At 40.7% G+C, this 17,322-nt stretch overlaps 1 protein-coding gene and 1 long non-coding RNA gene across 2 annotated transcripts; both read left to right on the top strand.

Moving 5' to 3' along the window:
* The first annotated feature begins 5,936 nt into the window (after positions 1-5,936).
* slc25a48 (solute carrier family 25 member 48) lies at positions 5,937-15,353 on the top strand. Its single transcript, XM_060063213.1, has 7 exons — positions 5,937-6,146; positions 6,858-6,901; positions 7,224-7,295; positions 7,992-8,244; positions 9,584-9,871; positions 12,901-13,034; positions 14,381-15,353. The coding sequence occupies exons 1-7, from the start codon at positions 6,101-6,103 to the stop codon at positions 14,492-14,494; spliced, it is 951 nt and encodes a 316-aa protein (XP_059919196.1). The 5' UTR covers positions 5,937-6,100; the 3' UTR covers positions 14,495-15,353.
* Positions 9,878-11,243, top strand: LOC132466154 (uncharacterized). The gene is made up of 2 exons (XR_009527757.1): positions 9,878-10,884; positions 10,916-11,243. It is a non-coding gene; the product is annotated as an uncharacterized LOC132466154 (long non-coding RNA).
* Positions 15,354-17,322: the final 1,969 nt, after the last annotated feature.

Here is a 17,322-nt window from a genome sequence, read left to right as displayed (position 1 = left end):
ATCATGCAAGAATATACTGTATATAAATAGAGAGAGAGGGAGAGAGAGACCGATACACACAGAGAATTATATATTTTTCTCCAACTTGAAATGTGAAACAACAACCTGCTGCACAGAATTGATATGCATTGTCAATTCAGTTTGTATGTTAATTGTCCAATACGACACAAACCAACAGTGTAGCCATGTAGTAGCCGGAACAACATCAAGCAATAGCGACCTCCAAGCTAGCACTCTTCGGAAGCTGTCACCCAGGGAACAGACTGCCTCCACTTGCAGCGATGCCCAGAATGAATTGATGCTGCCTTGGGGAGAATGATAATGGGTGCGCTCCGGGTGGCAATGGAGGCTCCTGTAACATACTCCATGATGGCTTCCTCTTCCCTGAGTAGCCTGTGTGACAGAGTCACCTAGGGGGATGACGGCCATTGGAGCGTTGCAAGCACGGGCTAAAAATAGTTACGATGGAATTATAATTGTACAGTCACTGGTATAATGTTACTGTGTTTTTGATCCTATTCTATTTATTTTATTGTATTGCATTTATATTTATATATGCGTTTTTTTTATATTTGTTGACTTTGTGTACAGTGTAATGAAGGTTTTACATCAACAAATGTTGTTGTTATTGACATTACATCTTTGTTTTGCTTTAGGCTGCTTGAGGTCGACAAGGTAATGCTGGATAAACCAGATTAAATACTGAAATAATGCTGTTACACAACACTCTGTTTAACACTGCTTACAGGATCAGGGTGTTATTATAGTTATCTCGCATGATTTTGATCTCCTTTGTTTGTTTTTTCCTCTGTAAGAAAAGTCTGTTTATATTTTGTCGGGTAGGTAGCTTCCCTGTTTAATTTGCTATATCAATAACATTTCCTCTTCGCATTTGGATTCACCACTCTGGCATTCGTCTTCTTTATGCGTCCACAATTCACAACACCAACACAAACAGGAAATACAATCTGCATATTAAAATCTGCCACACCCGTATGTTAAATAGTGAGGTTGTGTAAACCTTCCTTGGAATATCGATGGAGGCTTGTAATTACAGCCATCGCTAAACCCACATGCATGTATTCATTTGTTTATTTGCAAAAGCATAATTATGTAATTAATATTGATTAGACATGCCACTTGCCAGTTATGTCTAGATTTACAAATAAACACACACACACAGAAAATATAAATTAGGGTTGGTAATATATGCCCACAATAAATACATTACATACATATCCCATTCATGCACTCACCCACGCACACAAACACATAGACACGCACACACACACACACGCTTGTTTCCAACGGCACGCGTACCTCGCTGGACTAAAGGTCAACTGTAACCGTGACATTGAAACGTAGCACAGAGAGGGAATTAATGGACAGTCTGCACAATCCAACATTACGTTATTCTGCCCCCTAGTGTAGCGTCCCGATGCATCACATTTTGTTATGTTATTGTTACTACTTGTGTATGCTTCCTATCATGGATCTTAAGCTTACAAAATACTTTTCTTACTCAAGCATTTTACATCTTTACTTTATTTACTAGCAACACTTCCGGTTCCATGGTCTCAGAGGGTTTCATGACACAGATAATAATTATATGTCTTGTGTTGTTTCTTGTAAGGATCTAAGATGGTCCTCCTGGCTTCCACGGTGTTGCAACCATATCAGCTATTAACACTCAGGTCACATGAATTAACCATTAATTAACATTTTCAATTAATTAACAGTTAACAACAAATTGCGATGAATTTGTCATCACATTGAGAAAGATATTGAGTCAACATCTTTCTCAATCGTTTTGAATGACACTGTTTTCCACTTGATATTACTTGCTTATCAGCAGAGTGAGGAAGGAGTGATTAAGTGGAATGTGGGTGGGTTGTTCTTTGAAAATGTTGAACAGATTGTATTGTGTTTAATCATTGAGAGTCATTTCAGTAGCAAAAAATAGGCTACTATCTCTCATTATTTAATAGCATGTTATCTGATGTTTTCGGTTTTCTGTTGATGTTATGGAGCTGAGAGCGCGAGTGAAACCAGACAGGAAAACAGATGTGTTTTGGAGTCTGCGTTCCTGTGTAAATAAGTTTAGAACTACCTGAGGTCATTGAGGTGCATTCAACTCACAGAAGGCCAAGTCCCAAGGACTGGGCGCAATTGTCAATGTCCACAGTCCAACGCCAAAACACCAATAAAGTGGTTGAAGGTGTACTTTGTTGAGAGTGATTTAGAGTTATACTCTGTTTCTATAGGACTCTGTTCAAGGCCTTCCAAACACCCCCTCAATCCACTATCAATCGTTTCTCTCGAAGAACGGCCTGTGAGTCTTTGATAGAAACAAAGAGCTTGTTTTCCCCCACAGAAGCGGCTGCCTAGGTTACGTACACGTCTCCACGCAATGTCCGAGGGCGGCAGGTGTCCCCGCTTGGTCCTTTTTGAAGGGAGATGGTATGTGTGTTCATTTGTGCGCATCATCTTCACGTTAAAAAGGGCACCAGATAAGTCACTTTGGTCCACTTTTCTCTTAGAATCTCAGACTCTGAAATCGTAATTTATATATTATACTATTTTTTAATGATTTATTTTTCAATTTTATGGTTTATGATAGAGTTAGATAGACAGGAAGGTAATGGGCAACAGAGGGGAGAAAGGACCCCGGGCAGGAAAGACTCTGAAATCTTAAATGCACTGGTCGGTATCGACAGAGAGAGGCCCCACTGCTGGAGGAGTGTCGGTCGGCCTATATATGTTTTTGAACCACCAGTGTTGTGCCAGGAGGACGTCAAGACGATGTTGGGTGGTTGGCAGGCCGCGAACATGCTGTCCATGTCACGTGCACCTGTCTCGACAACCAAGAAGCCAGAAAACTAAAATGACCGCCTGGCCTGAACAGATTAGTCCATTAGGACCTGCCGCCATGTGGTTCTGTTTGAACGTGCTCTGGGCTACCATTAATATTACATTATTTAAGTGCTGTTATGCTGCCAAGGCTAGGAGGAGAAAATATTTTAGAGAGTGTACTGCTGCTACTGTTTACATTTCATGAACATTGACTTCCAACGCTGGTACAATTTACCCTAAATTCTGCAGACTGAGCTCCCGTATAGGTTCATCCTTCAGGGTAGAATCAATTAGGCTTCGGACCTGGAGCCTGTCTCTGTCTATCTAAGTGTACTTGCATCTTGGTAATTGACAGCTTGCCCTGCAATAATGTCACCTTGTCATGTCAAATGTATTGCAGATGCGAGACAGTCAGTTACTTTTCATATTCATTTCAAATTGCCCCAAGATTTCTCTTTTCTGACAATGCTTCACAATCCTCTCTCACTTTCTTTCAGCTTTCACTCTCTCTCTCTCTCTCTCTCTCTCTCTCTCTCTCTCTCTCTCTCTCTCTCTCTCTCTCTCTCTCTCTCTCTCTCTCTCTCTCTCTCTCTCTCTCTCTCTCTGTCTTCTTCTCTCCCTCTCTCTCCTCTATTTTATTCATTATAATTAAATAGTACTGGCATTCATTAGACATTAAATAAAATGATGTCACATCAATCATAAACAATAAGTAATGCATTATGTAGTAAATATTCTTGAATCACAAAAAATGTGTGGAAATATATATATATATTCCTACCAAATATATATTAATATATATTGCAATAAAAAATTTGATACTATTAGATATTTCTCTCTATCGCAATCATGCATCATTTGACCTCTCCCCTCTTTCTCTCTCTCTCTCTCTCTCTCTCTCTCTCTCTCTCTCTCTCTCTCTCTCTCTCTCTCTCTCTCTCTCTCTCTCTCTCTCTCTCTCTCTCTCTCTCTGTCTCTCGCTCATTCATTTTCTCCCTTCCAAATGGTCCCATGGTCGGTATTGTTTTGTTCTGTTTACCAGGCGTAAGCATAGCACACGTTGGGCCTATTTGTTTAGATATTTACCAGGAATGTTCAGCTCTTCTCTTCTCAGAGCTGAATTTATTAACCCCTGCACAGTCCTTCGAATTTACAGGCAAAACAAAGAACATCCGTACGAATGGAATATAAGTGTTAAAAACAGCCTGATGCATGACCATATTCAAGTAGTGTCCTTTTCCTATTTTATTTCTATGTATTATTCATGAATGTAGCAGACTCTCTTTTGATTAAGGAACATGTAATGGGTTAGGGCAGCTGGTTCAAGGATGACAACAAGTTAGGCTGCCGACATTGGAGATCGAACCCTTTATCCTTTGCTGGGAGTAAAACACCCAAGCCCTACAATTTCCTGTCCAAATAACGGAATTTAGTAGAGGAGCCAATTCAGGATTTTTTTTTAGATATTTTTTTATATTCTATTATAATATTCTGTTCTATTCTATTACATTATTTTAGATTGTATTTGTGTATGTCTGTGTTATTAGTTTTAATGTGTGTAGAATATGGTGTAGGTCTGGGTTTGTTTAGTTTGTGGCTGATCTAACGTGATTGAGATGATGGATGCAGAAGCGTTGTCATGACAGCTGAATGACGACTCCAGATGTAATCTAACGCAGTTTACTGAGGCCGCAATGCATGGAGTCATCTACTGAAGAAAAACATGAGCAGCCCAGAGACACGTAAAACACCCCCACACAGACCAACACAAATAGGGTTTGGTCTACAGCTTTTCAACCCGACATTTGGACTAACCATCTAAGCACTCCAAATTGACCTGCAATTTAATTTGTATAGCAGGCAACGGTTGTGGCTTTAAGTCTTATCTGTTACCCCTTATTTTAAGACCAGGTATTAACTTGATGGTAGATCACAAGAGTCAGAACACGTAGAAAGGGGCACTTTCTTTCTAAGCTGGAAAACTCATAGTTCACAGAATGAAACATAAATCATATACATAGAGCGAACAAAATTATTAAAGCCGTGTCAATGGCCACATTTATTTCATTGTGTCACAGTGGCAACTATCCCACCCCTGCAACAGAAGAATCTGCAAGCTCATGTTTTATTTGCTCTGGCCGAATACACATTTGCAACTTGGTCTGGTTGCTATATGACCTCAATTGACAAAATCTTGTAACATTGCTGTCCTTGATACTTAATAATTAACTATTATCCAATAAGGGTCTTATCGGTGCATTATAGGGATCAGTTAGCAGTGAAGGTTAGCATTTTCATTTAAATATTGTTAGATGGGATTGTTTTCAATGTTGCCTTACATTCATTTTGTTTTGTTCAGTTGTCCTTGAAAGGATAAGTTACTATTAGTAATGCTCTGGAAACAAGTGTAGGAGTTTAACTTCCCAATGCTGTAAGGTTAAGTTAAGTGTGTGAGTGTGTGAGTGTGTGTGTGTGTGTGTGTGTGTGGGGGGGGGGGGGGGGGGGGGGGGGGCATGGTACTTTTCCATGGTACATTTCCATGATTAGAGGTTGGGGAGGGGTCAGTTATCGGTGACACATCGGTGGAGCAGGTGTCGATCAGTGGGAGGAAGACCTTGGTTGCATGGAATAAAACATAACGCAGGAAAGTAGTATGCTGTAGTAGGAGAAGCAATTCGTTATGCATCTTGCAGCACACAAGTGAAATGGCTTGAAAATATACATTTCAAAAGCTGGAAAACCTACGATAAAGTAGAAATTAAACTTAACCAAGTCTCCATTTGTAAAAGCGAAATTATTTAAATCATTATAAACATTTTAAAAAAAACAACAATTTACAATTTATATATTTTTATTTTTCTCTCTCTTGTATTTACATTATTTTCATGGCCTCGTGGCTCATTTCCATACAGAGAGGGAGCTCGGTATCGTTTCAGATCCCTCAACACCGATTGGCCATCAAAGCTGCATTACACCAGTACGCCTCTCTGATTGGTCAGAATAACCCGGAGCCTACTCTCCGGCTGCCTCACCAATGGCATTGAATTAGCTCTCCCCACCCATCATCCTCCCTATTTAGTTAAACTATAAGGTCCCTTGCTTTGAAACTGTATATGTGCCAACAACTGGCGTTTGGTTGAAGACATTCTTAGAGAGCGAAACTCTCTGCCTGATCGAACTTTGCCGTTAAGTTCAGCAGCATTTTGAGTCTGAACAAAAACAGGGAATTGGCCACAGCAAACCAAAAATGAGTTTTATTCATTTAGACGATTTCATCGCAGGATGGATTGGGGGTGAGTCAACCAACAGAGCCTCTCAATCCCCCGTGTGACGCCTTGTTGTTATGGCCATGTGTTACACAACGTAACCAAATATAACTGTAATTGATTGAATTTGAGTTTACATGCTAATTGAAAAACAAAAAATCTTGATATCTAATCATGTCTGGTGTTCTTCAAATAAATGTTGATTGGTTTAAAAGCGATTTTTGCGCGTGCACTGTCCTTATACATCCTTTTAAAGAAATAGGGGGTAACGTTACATTGACCAACCCCTCCAAAACCAGAATCATATATACATATTGGCTAATTAAACAACGTGTATATCCGATATTCCGCTAAAGGTTCTGTCATGGATGAATTTGATATTGAGGTGTTAACGTGGTCACAGAGTTTCAGTGTTGCATGTTGACGTTCTATATTCTGAACTCTGAATGTATAGACAAGTGCGGATGGTGTCCTCAAGGAGGCGTAGTTTTACACACTTTTAAGAATCTGTGGCAAGTGATATATTGTTTCCTTGCTCCATGGAGGCCTGTCACTGATGGCTTAAAGAAACATTTGTGTTTCGTCACGTTTCAGTCTAACAACCACATTTGGCAAGTTGTGTGGGACAAGATAATTTAAACACCAGACACCAACCCTAACCCTACATAGTTAATCTGAATGTCTTTAAATAGCGGTGGTGTGTTTGGGGTGAAATGTAACTCTTTGGCTTGGTTCCAGGGGCCTCTAGTGTGGTGGTGGGACACCCCCTGGACACGGTTAAGGTATGAAGAAGCTCTTTCACTCAGGCCAACCGCTAGGAAACACAAATGTCGATACATTTGTGTCAATCCATGAGAACACAATGTGGACTGTTCTTTTAGGTCAACATTTAAGAAAAATTGTCGTTCATATGTATCTTTTTGGTTTTTAAATCACCTATAAATCAGATTATTATTATTTTTTTTTTTTTTATTGTGCTCAAACTGAAAACGTAGTGCCATCATACATCCATAAATACATAGTTATATTTCTCCTGTAGTCTTAGGGAAATGATGAGTATCGTTTTAAGGTTTCTGACACTGGTTAAAAATGGTTTCCCGCCAGACACGCCTCCAAGCGGGGAACAGCTACCGGAACACACTCCACTGTGTCCTGACCATCTACAGGAAGGAGACCGTAAGGAGCAAAATACTTCCTCCCGGGTTGTCTGTCTTTCAGTCAGCTTGTTGGTCCGTCTGTCTCTCACTCTCTTTTTTCTCGCTTACCTGTCTTTCGCTGTCTGTTGCATTATTATTTGTAGTGGTTTTCTTCAGTCTTTCTTCAGACACACACACACACACACACACATACACACACACACACACACACACACACACACACACACACACACACACACACACACACACACACACACACACACACACACACACACACACACACTCGCAAACACAGGATTTCCTACAAAGCATGAAATCTGAGCTATGAGGTGTGAAACCATGTTTCCCTCTGGTTTACAAGTTCCATAATCCTGATACCTAATTACAACTAGTTAGTCCTAACTATCTTATCTCCTGTGTTATCTACTTGTCCTTCTCCTTATATATTCTCTACTTGCTCTTCCAGGTGTCATGATTCATTAAGGGCATGCCTTTAGTTTGTTAGTTAGTTAGCGACTAGTCCTAACCAGCTAGTCTACCGTGTTCCTTCCAGATGTCAGGATTATTAACGGCCATGTTTTAAGTTAGTTAGTGACTAGTCCTAACCAGCTAGTCTCCTGTGTTTCTTCCAGGTTTCAGGATTCTTTATAGGCATGTTTTTAGTTAGTTACTTAGTGATTAGTCCTAACCAGCTAGTCTCCTGTGTTTCTTCCAGGTGACGGGATTCTTTAAGGGCATGTCATTCCCGCTAGCCAGCGTCACGGTCTACAACTCGCTGGTGTTCGGCTTCTTCAGCAACACCCAGCGGGTGATCAGCAAGTATCGCTATGGCAACGAGCTGCAGCCCTGTGGCATGCTGGACCTGACTGTGGCCAGCGCCCTCACCGGTCTGATGTCGGTCGGCCTGGGCGCCCCCGTCGACCTGGTCAAGATCCGCCTGCAGATGCAGACCCAGACGGTCCTAGCAGGTGTGTGTGTGTGTGTGTGTGTGTGTGTGTGTGTGTGTGTGGGTGTGGGTGTGTGTGTGTGTCCATCTGTCTCTGTGTGTCTGTGTGTGTCGATCCATCCGTCTGTCACTATTTGTGTGTCACTATCTCTTTCTTTTCCCCCTTCTCTTTGTCTTCTCTGTGTGTTTGTCCCTTAACCTAAGGTTCTCAAAGTGCAACAAAGAAAGGTTTGTTTGCAGTGAACCTATCTATACAATTATTCATTATATTCTTTATGTGGTGTCCATTTTAAGAACAGAGGTAAATCTACAAGTGGTAGATTATGGATCGTGTATCAAGGCACTAAACTGAACACAGCCATGTAGGAGAAATTAAACCTTTTTATGCGGTCCAGTCCAGGACATACCTCTATCCAACCAATTTTAACAGTTTGTAGTTTCTATATGTTCAATGTGGTTTGATACCTGTGGACAGTGATACACTCCAACAACAGGGATACTTAAGCAATGCTAATGTTTCACCTCTAACTATCATCATAAACATGTGCAGTTCTCTTACCAAATTCATGCCTTTCATTTATAGGTTTTTAAAACAGTGACCACATGTAATTATTATAAACATTTAGTAGCTTTTTTACTTTTTTTGTTTAGTCAAAAACAATGCACACCATTTCCCACCGTTTCTTGTTTCTGTCAGGTTTCACAAAATGGCAGACGAGAACCCAATAGCACGACAAGAGAAACAGTTCAGGTGAAGAAACAGTGTTTATTCCAAGCAGAGGTCAAACCAGGTAGGAGCAGGCAAAAGGGGAAGGTCCAAAGTCCAAAAAACGAGCAGGCAAGTTCAGGTTCAGAATGAGAAGACGCGGGAGAGCTAGGTACCACACTAGACAATCTGGCAAAGAACTGAGGGAAATAGACCGGTACATATACTGAGGGGCTGATGAGGAGCAGGTGAGGAATATGGGGGTGTGGCAGGCCAGGTGAATGAAAACAGCAGGTAATGCAGAGCAGGAGGGAATGGCAGAGTCTGAAATGACAGGAGTTAATGTGGCAAAACAGGAAACAGACAACTGAAAAACAAAAGCCTTGCTGAAGTTGTGACAGTTTCATCTTCTTTCATTCCCTTAAATGTGTTCATTTGTGTGGGCACTCGCGTGCGTGTGTGTGTGTATACATCCAAAACATAAAAAATAATAATTGTAAACAAATAAATATAAGCTTAGCGACATTAGAATAGACACAGACTCGACATTTCAATGGTCAAGCCCTCTCGCACCTCTTGTAACTTGGTACTGTATTTGTTTCACACAAAAACCAAACCAGACGTTTCCCCTTCCTTTCCTTCGCCCGTTGTCCAGCGAACCTCCAGTTGGCGGGGAGCGCAGCGGGGGGCGGGAGCGTCCAGCTGGGGTCGGTGGGCGCGGCCGACCGGCGCCTCTATCGGGGCCCCGTCCACTGTGTGAGCAGCGTCCTGCGGCGCGAGGGCCTCCCGGGGCTGTACCGGGGGGCCGGGGCCATGGTGCTGAGGGACGTCCCGGGCTACACGCTCTACTTCATCCCCTACACCGTCCTCTGCGGCCTGCTGAGCCCCGGCGGCCCGTCCAGCGCCCACCCCGCCTCCATCTGCCTGGCCGGGGGTCTCGCAGGTAAGGCGGACCGGACGGCGCCATGGGTTGCTTCGGTAGCGTCCGTGATTCCTGGGTTGTTGTTGAGTATAGGGCTGTGCCGATTTTTTTAAAATGCAGTCTGTCTGCGATTAAATAGCCCGTCGCAACAACTACACCAAACTTTCTCTGCGTCAAGCAAGTACAACTCATGGTTATTCAACTCAAAATAAGCGCCCTGTTTTCATTGTTATGAGCCAATCAAATCAGACCACACCTATCTTTCTCTATCTTTCTAGCTATGTCTCTTTTGCCTTCTTTTTATCTACCGATCAAATTAGGTCTGGCTCTGGCAGCAGTTTTAAAGGTTACATTGCAATATATTTCCAGACTTAACCTTATTGTCAATCACCTTTCCAAACCAGAGGTATTAGTTACTTTTGATTACACCTTCATAATTGTATACACTATATGTATATACAGTTATTTTATTAGTTATTTTGCAGGTGAGTAAAAAAAACAATGTATCTTCTCTTCTCCTCCTCCACTTTAGCGTTGCACTCCAGATAGTCCAGCCAAATTCCCAGGCCTAGTTCCAAGCCCGCTCGATAGTGTGGTTTTAATCAGAACAAAGCATGCCCCTGGTTTGTGTTTCTTGCACATCAGACACGGGTCTGTTAGTCTGCCGTTTTACGGGCTTTAAACAAGAGTTAGAAAAAAGGGATGCTAGCTATTTGGCAAGTAACACAAAACCAAACCAAAACCTGTAGTAGAATTTTTTGAAAAAATCCTTAGAAAACAATTTATTCTGAAGCTGCTGAACGTTCAACATCCAAAAGCAGATGTTGAATGATATGATGAGTGATGAGATTGAATGATGAGATACATGGCTATGTGGATTAAACAATCAAATATGTTTGCACAAAGAATCAAATGATATTCATGGAGGGAGGGACAGATAGATGGATAGGTAATTGGGACCGCTTGTTCTTGACCAATCAAAAAGGTACTCACAACACACCAGATTGGGTGTCATTAGAGCGATTCCGACCAAAGTGGGTCTGCCCAGAGTGGGTCTGAGTAGAGTGGGGTCTGCCCAGAGTGGGTCAGACCAGGGTTCTGTTGAGAGACAGACAGTTTTTGGTTCTCAGCCCGGTAGCGTGGGGCTGTCTGTCTCTGGGTGGCGCTCCACGTCAGCCCCCCTGCCGTGAACCAGATCTCCTCATGTGGCAGAGTAACACCGGAGCCGGCGGCGGACCCCTGCAGCTGCCGCTGTGTAGTATGTCAGCATGTCAACGTGTGGGAACGGCGGGGACAGCGAGCCTTACTGTTTACTGGGTGCTTTGGATTCTGGGAAGGGAGACCCAGATAGTAGGAAAAGGATTTGTTGATTTGTTGGTGTGTGCAACTGTACTCGCTGGTGTGTGCAACCGGACGAAAAGAAAATGAAACGGAAAGATGAAGCGTACTTTTTGCTGATGCTACGCCTTAAGCTAGGTGATCGATTATTTTAATGCCGTCTTGAGTCAAGTCAGTATAACATGACAACTCCTCTTGGAAGAAAGGCAGTTCAAAGATATGAAAGCAAGTCAAGGAAGGGATAATGAAAAGGCAAAAAAACAAAGTTGCTCTCCTGTTCTTCCCGTTCGTCGTCTCAATGTTGTGAGGCCGCGTCCCTTTGACCCCGTTTCTCTGCGAGTGTGATTCTGTGGACATATGTCTACCCCTCTGCGACCATGGTGACAACAGCTGTAAGGTTTAGCGAATGATTGTTTTCATAAGAACAAAGCATTGCCTTGATCAGTTCCCTCATAGTGGGGGGTTTTATTTATGTTTTGGGGAAGACAATCCAAATGCTGTGTTCAGTTAACTTTTACCACATGCAGTATTCAAACATCTGGTCTACGAACACAGACCAAGATAGACAACTAGCACATCAAGCGGAAAATATCCACAAAGTGTAACTGTGCTGGCATAAATTAATGAGAATAACTAGTATGATATTTGTATAATGATTTGTGTACGGATTATTATTGAGCTAGTATATCCCTATTGCTGTATGGATTTGTGTATGTGTATGAATTATTTGTGTTTGTGTATGGATTATTATTGAGCTAGTATATCCCTATTGCTGTTAGGAGAAAGTCCTCTCTAAGGTCTTAAGGATCTGTCGGATAAAAAGTTGGCATATTACATCCGAGAATGTGCACAAAGTCTGGCATTATTTTAAATTGACCTTGTAAAGTTATGGAACAATGTTGCTTAACTGCATCCAGGGGAGCTTTCATTGGTCTATCTTGTGCTCTAAAGTCCCCAACCTTTTTTTACGCCACAGTACTAATATTTCCGTGGACCGGTATTATCCCGTATTCTGTTACCCGTCATAAAGTGTGTCGCCAGGGCTCGCTGTTGCATATTTTCTGGAACATCCACGAGCGCCTAGCCTAGACGGCCATGAAGACGTTCACGTGCAGAAAATGTTTTGTTTTGTTAAACCATCTGAACAAGATCACTTAGTCAAAGATTTGGTTTTGAACAAGCTACTTTTCAAGGACAGCAATAAAATATAATGTACATATAAACATATATTCTTCCTTCGCGACCCAGTTCCACATGAGCCGCGACCCAATACCGGGTCCCGACCCCCAAGTTGGGTACCGGTGCTCTAATGCACGTAATATGAGCGCTTTTCTGCCTGCCGCAAAAAGACTGTGTATCTCCTCCACTGTCAGACTGGGGGATGTCAAAACGGGACGTTAAATGTTAGCGTTAGGCCTATGGTACGCGAGAGAGGACCGAATCGTGCTTAACCTTTGTTTGGTGGTTTTATGCTACCATTATAATCCTTCTGTGTCCCTTCTCAAGGGTTCATTCCCTCTTGATATGGTGAATTTTTCCTTTCTACCTTTTAGAGGGTTTTTGGTTGAGGTAAATAGTTTAGTGTAATGTGGGACCTGTGAAGACCTTTGAGATTTTCACCGTGAATAAGAGTTGTACAAGTAAAACCGAACTGACGCGCAGACCTCGAACTGGCCCCCGGGACTCAACGTTTTGCCGCTCTCGACCCGCAGGTTCGATCTCGTGGGTGACTGCGACCCCGGCGGACGTGGTGAAGAGTCGCATGCAGGCGGACGCGCAGCTGCACAGGAAGTACACGGGCATCCTCCACTGCATCACCCAGAGCTACCGCACAGAGGGCCTCAGGGTGAGAACCATGCCGTGTCCGCAAGGCGCTGGGCTACAGCCCCAATAGCTGCAGCCTAACGTGTAGGCCGTCCATGAGCCTCATCATGTTATGTTGTACCATGTGCTATGTTGCGAAAACCTTTGATGTCGTCACTGATTACGCTGGAAAATAACTAGAAGAAATACAGCTTTTGATAGTAATTTAGTGTTAATGGGATTGAATTGGACTCTAGGGTTTGAATGCTATACAAACGTATACAGAAGCACTACTACATATATTATATATATATATGTATATGTATGTATATATATATATATATATATATATATATATATATATATATATATATATATATATATATATATATATAGGTTAAAGAAGGAGGCGGGGCTGGTTGGCTCTTCTCTTCTTAGTTTCAAGGACAGCTCTGTTTATCATGTGCACGTTTCTGAGGTCATATCTTCTCCATATCATGACTCCATATGTTCACTGCGTGCACACGTCTCCATAGTTCTTATGACAAGTCCAATGACTTTTTAAGGGCTCAATTTTTATGTTCAAAAAATACTAGACCAAAAATAAAAGTGTACATATATATAAATAAAGCGACATATATAATAAAGGATAGTATAAAACACGTTAATATTTCTACAAAAAATCCACCAATCCAATTATACGTACGCGTAGTAAGCGATTGTCATTGTCAGTACAGTTCTGTAAACGTGCTTGCTCAGCCGAAACGCACGCACACACAAACACACACACACACACACACACAACTGCATGTTGCAGTAGTATGTTATGTTAGTTCGATCATAATATATGATCGTACTTTCATAATTCGAGAACGTAAATCTGTCTCTCACAACACTAAAGTGCAAAACAGCAATATAAATGTGCACTTGTATGTGCATATGTGTGTGTGCGTCTGTGAACATGAACATGGAGGTCTACGCTGGAGGTCGGGTTGGGCTAGCCTGCTGTGTTTTGGCAGACTAAGTAGTACAGTGTGGGATGGAACAAAGGATCAATAGCTGGCCTGGTTGGCCCCTTATCCCAGAGGGAAGGTCACTCCTGTGGTGGTCAGACAGGGTTACTCGGAACTGCAGTGGGGGGTTTATTAAAGGACGTATTCAGTGGAAACAAACTGCTTTGAAACACAATGACACAATGACAATGTCATGCATATGAAATAAAAGAATAACAGGCCTAGAAAAAGACATGTACAATTATGTCAAGTGAACCAAAATACTGTACAGAAAGAAAATACTTTATTTGAATAACTGAGTGGAGCGGGTTCATACTGCACCACGAGTCTGGTCTCGCTGTGTTAAACCGTGTGTTTGTGTTTCCTCTCTCTGCAGGTGTTTTTCCGCGGCGCTTCAGTCAACGCCATCAGGGGCTTTCCCATGAGCGCCACAATGTTCCTGACTTACGAACTCTCCCTCAAATTCTTCCGCAGCTTCCGAAGGCACTAGTAACATCTCTTGAGACTTCTGGAATGATCTCTGGATCACGGAAATGATCTGTTGAAAGTTGTAAATCAATCTTTTGAGAGTTCTAGAATGATGTTTGGAGATTTCTAAAACAATAGAATGGAGGTGACTTTTTATCCGAAAGGAATACGTTTACTTTTGGACAAAACCAAGGACCTGCCATCAAAAATGACGTAAATCACGTGTGATTCTCAACGGTTGTGTCCCACGGAGCGAGAATAACACAAAAGCATCCTACTGGGACTGGGAGGTGTATGTTCTTAGCATGTTACCACATGTACCTGCATCTGTTTCTTATATTAAGGATTTAAGTAGTTTATTTGACCCACTTTTAAGGTATATCATTTTTCTTCAAAAAGGCATTTGTTTAAAAACACAATTTAGTGTACTGTAGTGCGCATGTTTTTATGATCAACCAATTTAACGTAGTATCAATATTGTTTTCTTGATTTTTCTACACTGCATAAGCAATTCGTTGCGATAATCAATTAATTAGAAACAATTCATATTAAGTTGATTACATTTACCCAGAATACGAAGTGCAAATTTAGTACAGCTATTAATTATCGTAATCGATATAGGCTTGACTTCTGACACATTTCATAATCGAGTAAATTCAATTATATCTATAAAACTATTTAATCTGTAAATATTGCAAATATTTAAATGCTTTTCTTGAAGGGATGGTTTTTAATTTTAGAATGAAACTCATTTTTCTCACAGAATTGTAAAGAGACTTTATTTTTTAAAGTATTTTATCTGCTCTAAATATTTAAATAGCTTTCATTACAGGCGGGAAGAGAGATGGTTGTTTTATTGTAAATAAAGTTTTCAAATTCAACCCCTGCTTCTTTGAAATGTGCATTTTTTCACAATGCACATTGGACCTCTGCATCATAAAGATAAAGGGGCTTTTTTAGAAAAAGCCTACACGTGATGTTGTTTATTTTCAGGACTCTGGTCGGATGACCGGTTAGTAGAAAGAAGCGTGGGGGTGCGTTACCTCGTCAGAAGATAAGGCTTATCACCCGAAATGGAGTCAGAAGATAGACTCACTGTGTTTTTCATCTGCTGTGAAAAACCGAATGCGCTGGGATTGGTTCACTTGGTAAGCATGGAGTACATGTTTATATATATATGTATATATATATATATATATATATATATATATATATATATATATATATGTATATATATATGTGTATATATATATGTATGTGTATATAATATGTATAAATATGTGTATATATGTATAGATATATATATATGTATATATATATATATATTTATATATATATATACTGTGATGCAATGTCCTGCAATGACCACTTGGTGGCATCAGCATCACTTTTTAATTACTGCACAGACAATGAATGAGCTGACGTTTGCACTCCTGTATGTTACATGTCATGCTTGATATATTCAAGACCAAGAACACTAGCAGTTAGTTGTTCGTTTGTTGTTTAAAAATCCATAAATATATTGAGAGCCATTCTGCTCGATTGAGTGTACCTAATTTTTCAACAGAGGTGAAACTGTGACTGCTGTTTAATGTAGCTTAAGACATTATTTGCTGCCATAAGTGTTTTTTTTCATGACGACCAATAAAAAACGACAGTGTTACCCCCTATGTTTTTTTTCATGACGACCAAAGAAAAACAACAGTGTTACCCCTTATGTTTTTTTCATGACGACCAATAAAAAACAGCAGTCTTACCCCTAGTGTTTTTTTTCATGACGACCAATAAAAAACGACAGTGTTACCCCTTATATTTTATTTGACAAAGACAACAGTGTTACCCCTTATGTTTTTTTTCATGACGACCAATAAAAAACAAGTGTTACCCCTTATGTTTTTTTTCATGACGACCAAAGAAAAATAACGGTGTTACCCCTTATGTTTATTTCATGGAGGCCGATAAAAAATGAGAGTTACCCCTTATGTTTTTTTTCATGACGACCAATGAAAAACGACAGTGTTACCCCTTATGTATTTTTTCACGACGACCAAAGAAAAACAACAGTGTTACCCCTTATGTTTTTTTTCATGACGACCAAAGAAAAACAACAGTGTTACCCCTTATGTTTTTTTTCATGACGACCAATAAAAAACAACAGTGTTGCCCCTTATGTTTTATTTGACAAAGACAACAGTGTTACCCCTTATGTTTTTTTTCATGACGACCAAAGAAAAACAACGGTGCTACCCCCTATGTTTTATTTGATAGATATCGACTGTGTTACCCCTTATGTTTATTTCATGACGGCCGATAAAATACGACATAGTTACCCCTTATGTTTTTTTTCATGACGACCAATGAAAAAAGACAGTGTTACCCCTTATGTATTTTTTCACGGCGACCAAAGAAAAACAACAGTGTTACCCCTTATGTTTTTTTTCATGACGAACAATAAAAAACGACAGTGTTACCCCTTACGGTTTTTTTTCATGACGACCAAAGAAAAACAACAGTGTTACCCCTTATGTTTTTTTTCATGACGACCAATAAAAAACGACAGTGTTACCCCTTATATTTTATTTGACAAAGACGACAGTGTTACCCCTTATGTTTTTTTTCATGACGACTAATAAAAAACAAGTGTTACCCCTTATGTTTTTTTTCATGACGACCAAAGAAAAATAACGGTGTTACCCCCTCTGTTTTATTTGATAAATATCGACAGTGTTACCCCTTATGTTTATTTCATGAAGGCCGATAAAAAACAACATAGTTACCCCTTATGTTTTTTTTCATGACGACCAATAAAAAACAGCAGTCTTACCCCTAGTGTTTTTTTTCACGACGACC

Source organism: Gadus macrocephalus, chromosome 10, assembly GCF_031168955.1.
Source record: "Gadus macrocephalus chromosome 10, ASM3116895v1".
NCBI classification, from domain to species: domain Eukaryota; kingdom Metazoa; phylum Chordata; class Actinopteri; order Gadiformes; family Gadidae; genus Gadus; species Gadus macrocephalus.
The sequence above is the reverse complement of the archived record's forward strand: the minus strand, read 5'-3'. Positions and strand labels throughout refer to the sequence as shown.

Bases quoted from the DNA above. Each gene is read 5' to 3' on its own strand.
- slc25a48 (XM_060063213.1), top strand. From the start codon at position 6,101: ATGAGTTTTATTCATTTAGACGATTTCATCGCAGGATGGATTGGGG. The intron at 6,147-6,857 runs GTGAGTCAACCA...GCTTGGTTCCAG, and splicing joins CATCGCAGGATGGATTGGGG to GGGCCTCTAGTGTGGTGGTG. The intron at 13,035-14,380 runs GTGAGAACCATG...CTCTCTCTGCAG, and splicing joins ACCGCACAGAGGGCCTCAGG to GTGTTTTTCCGCGGCGCTTC.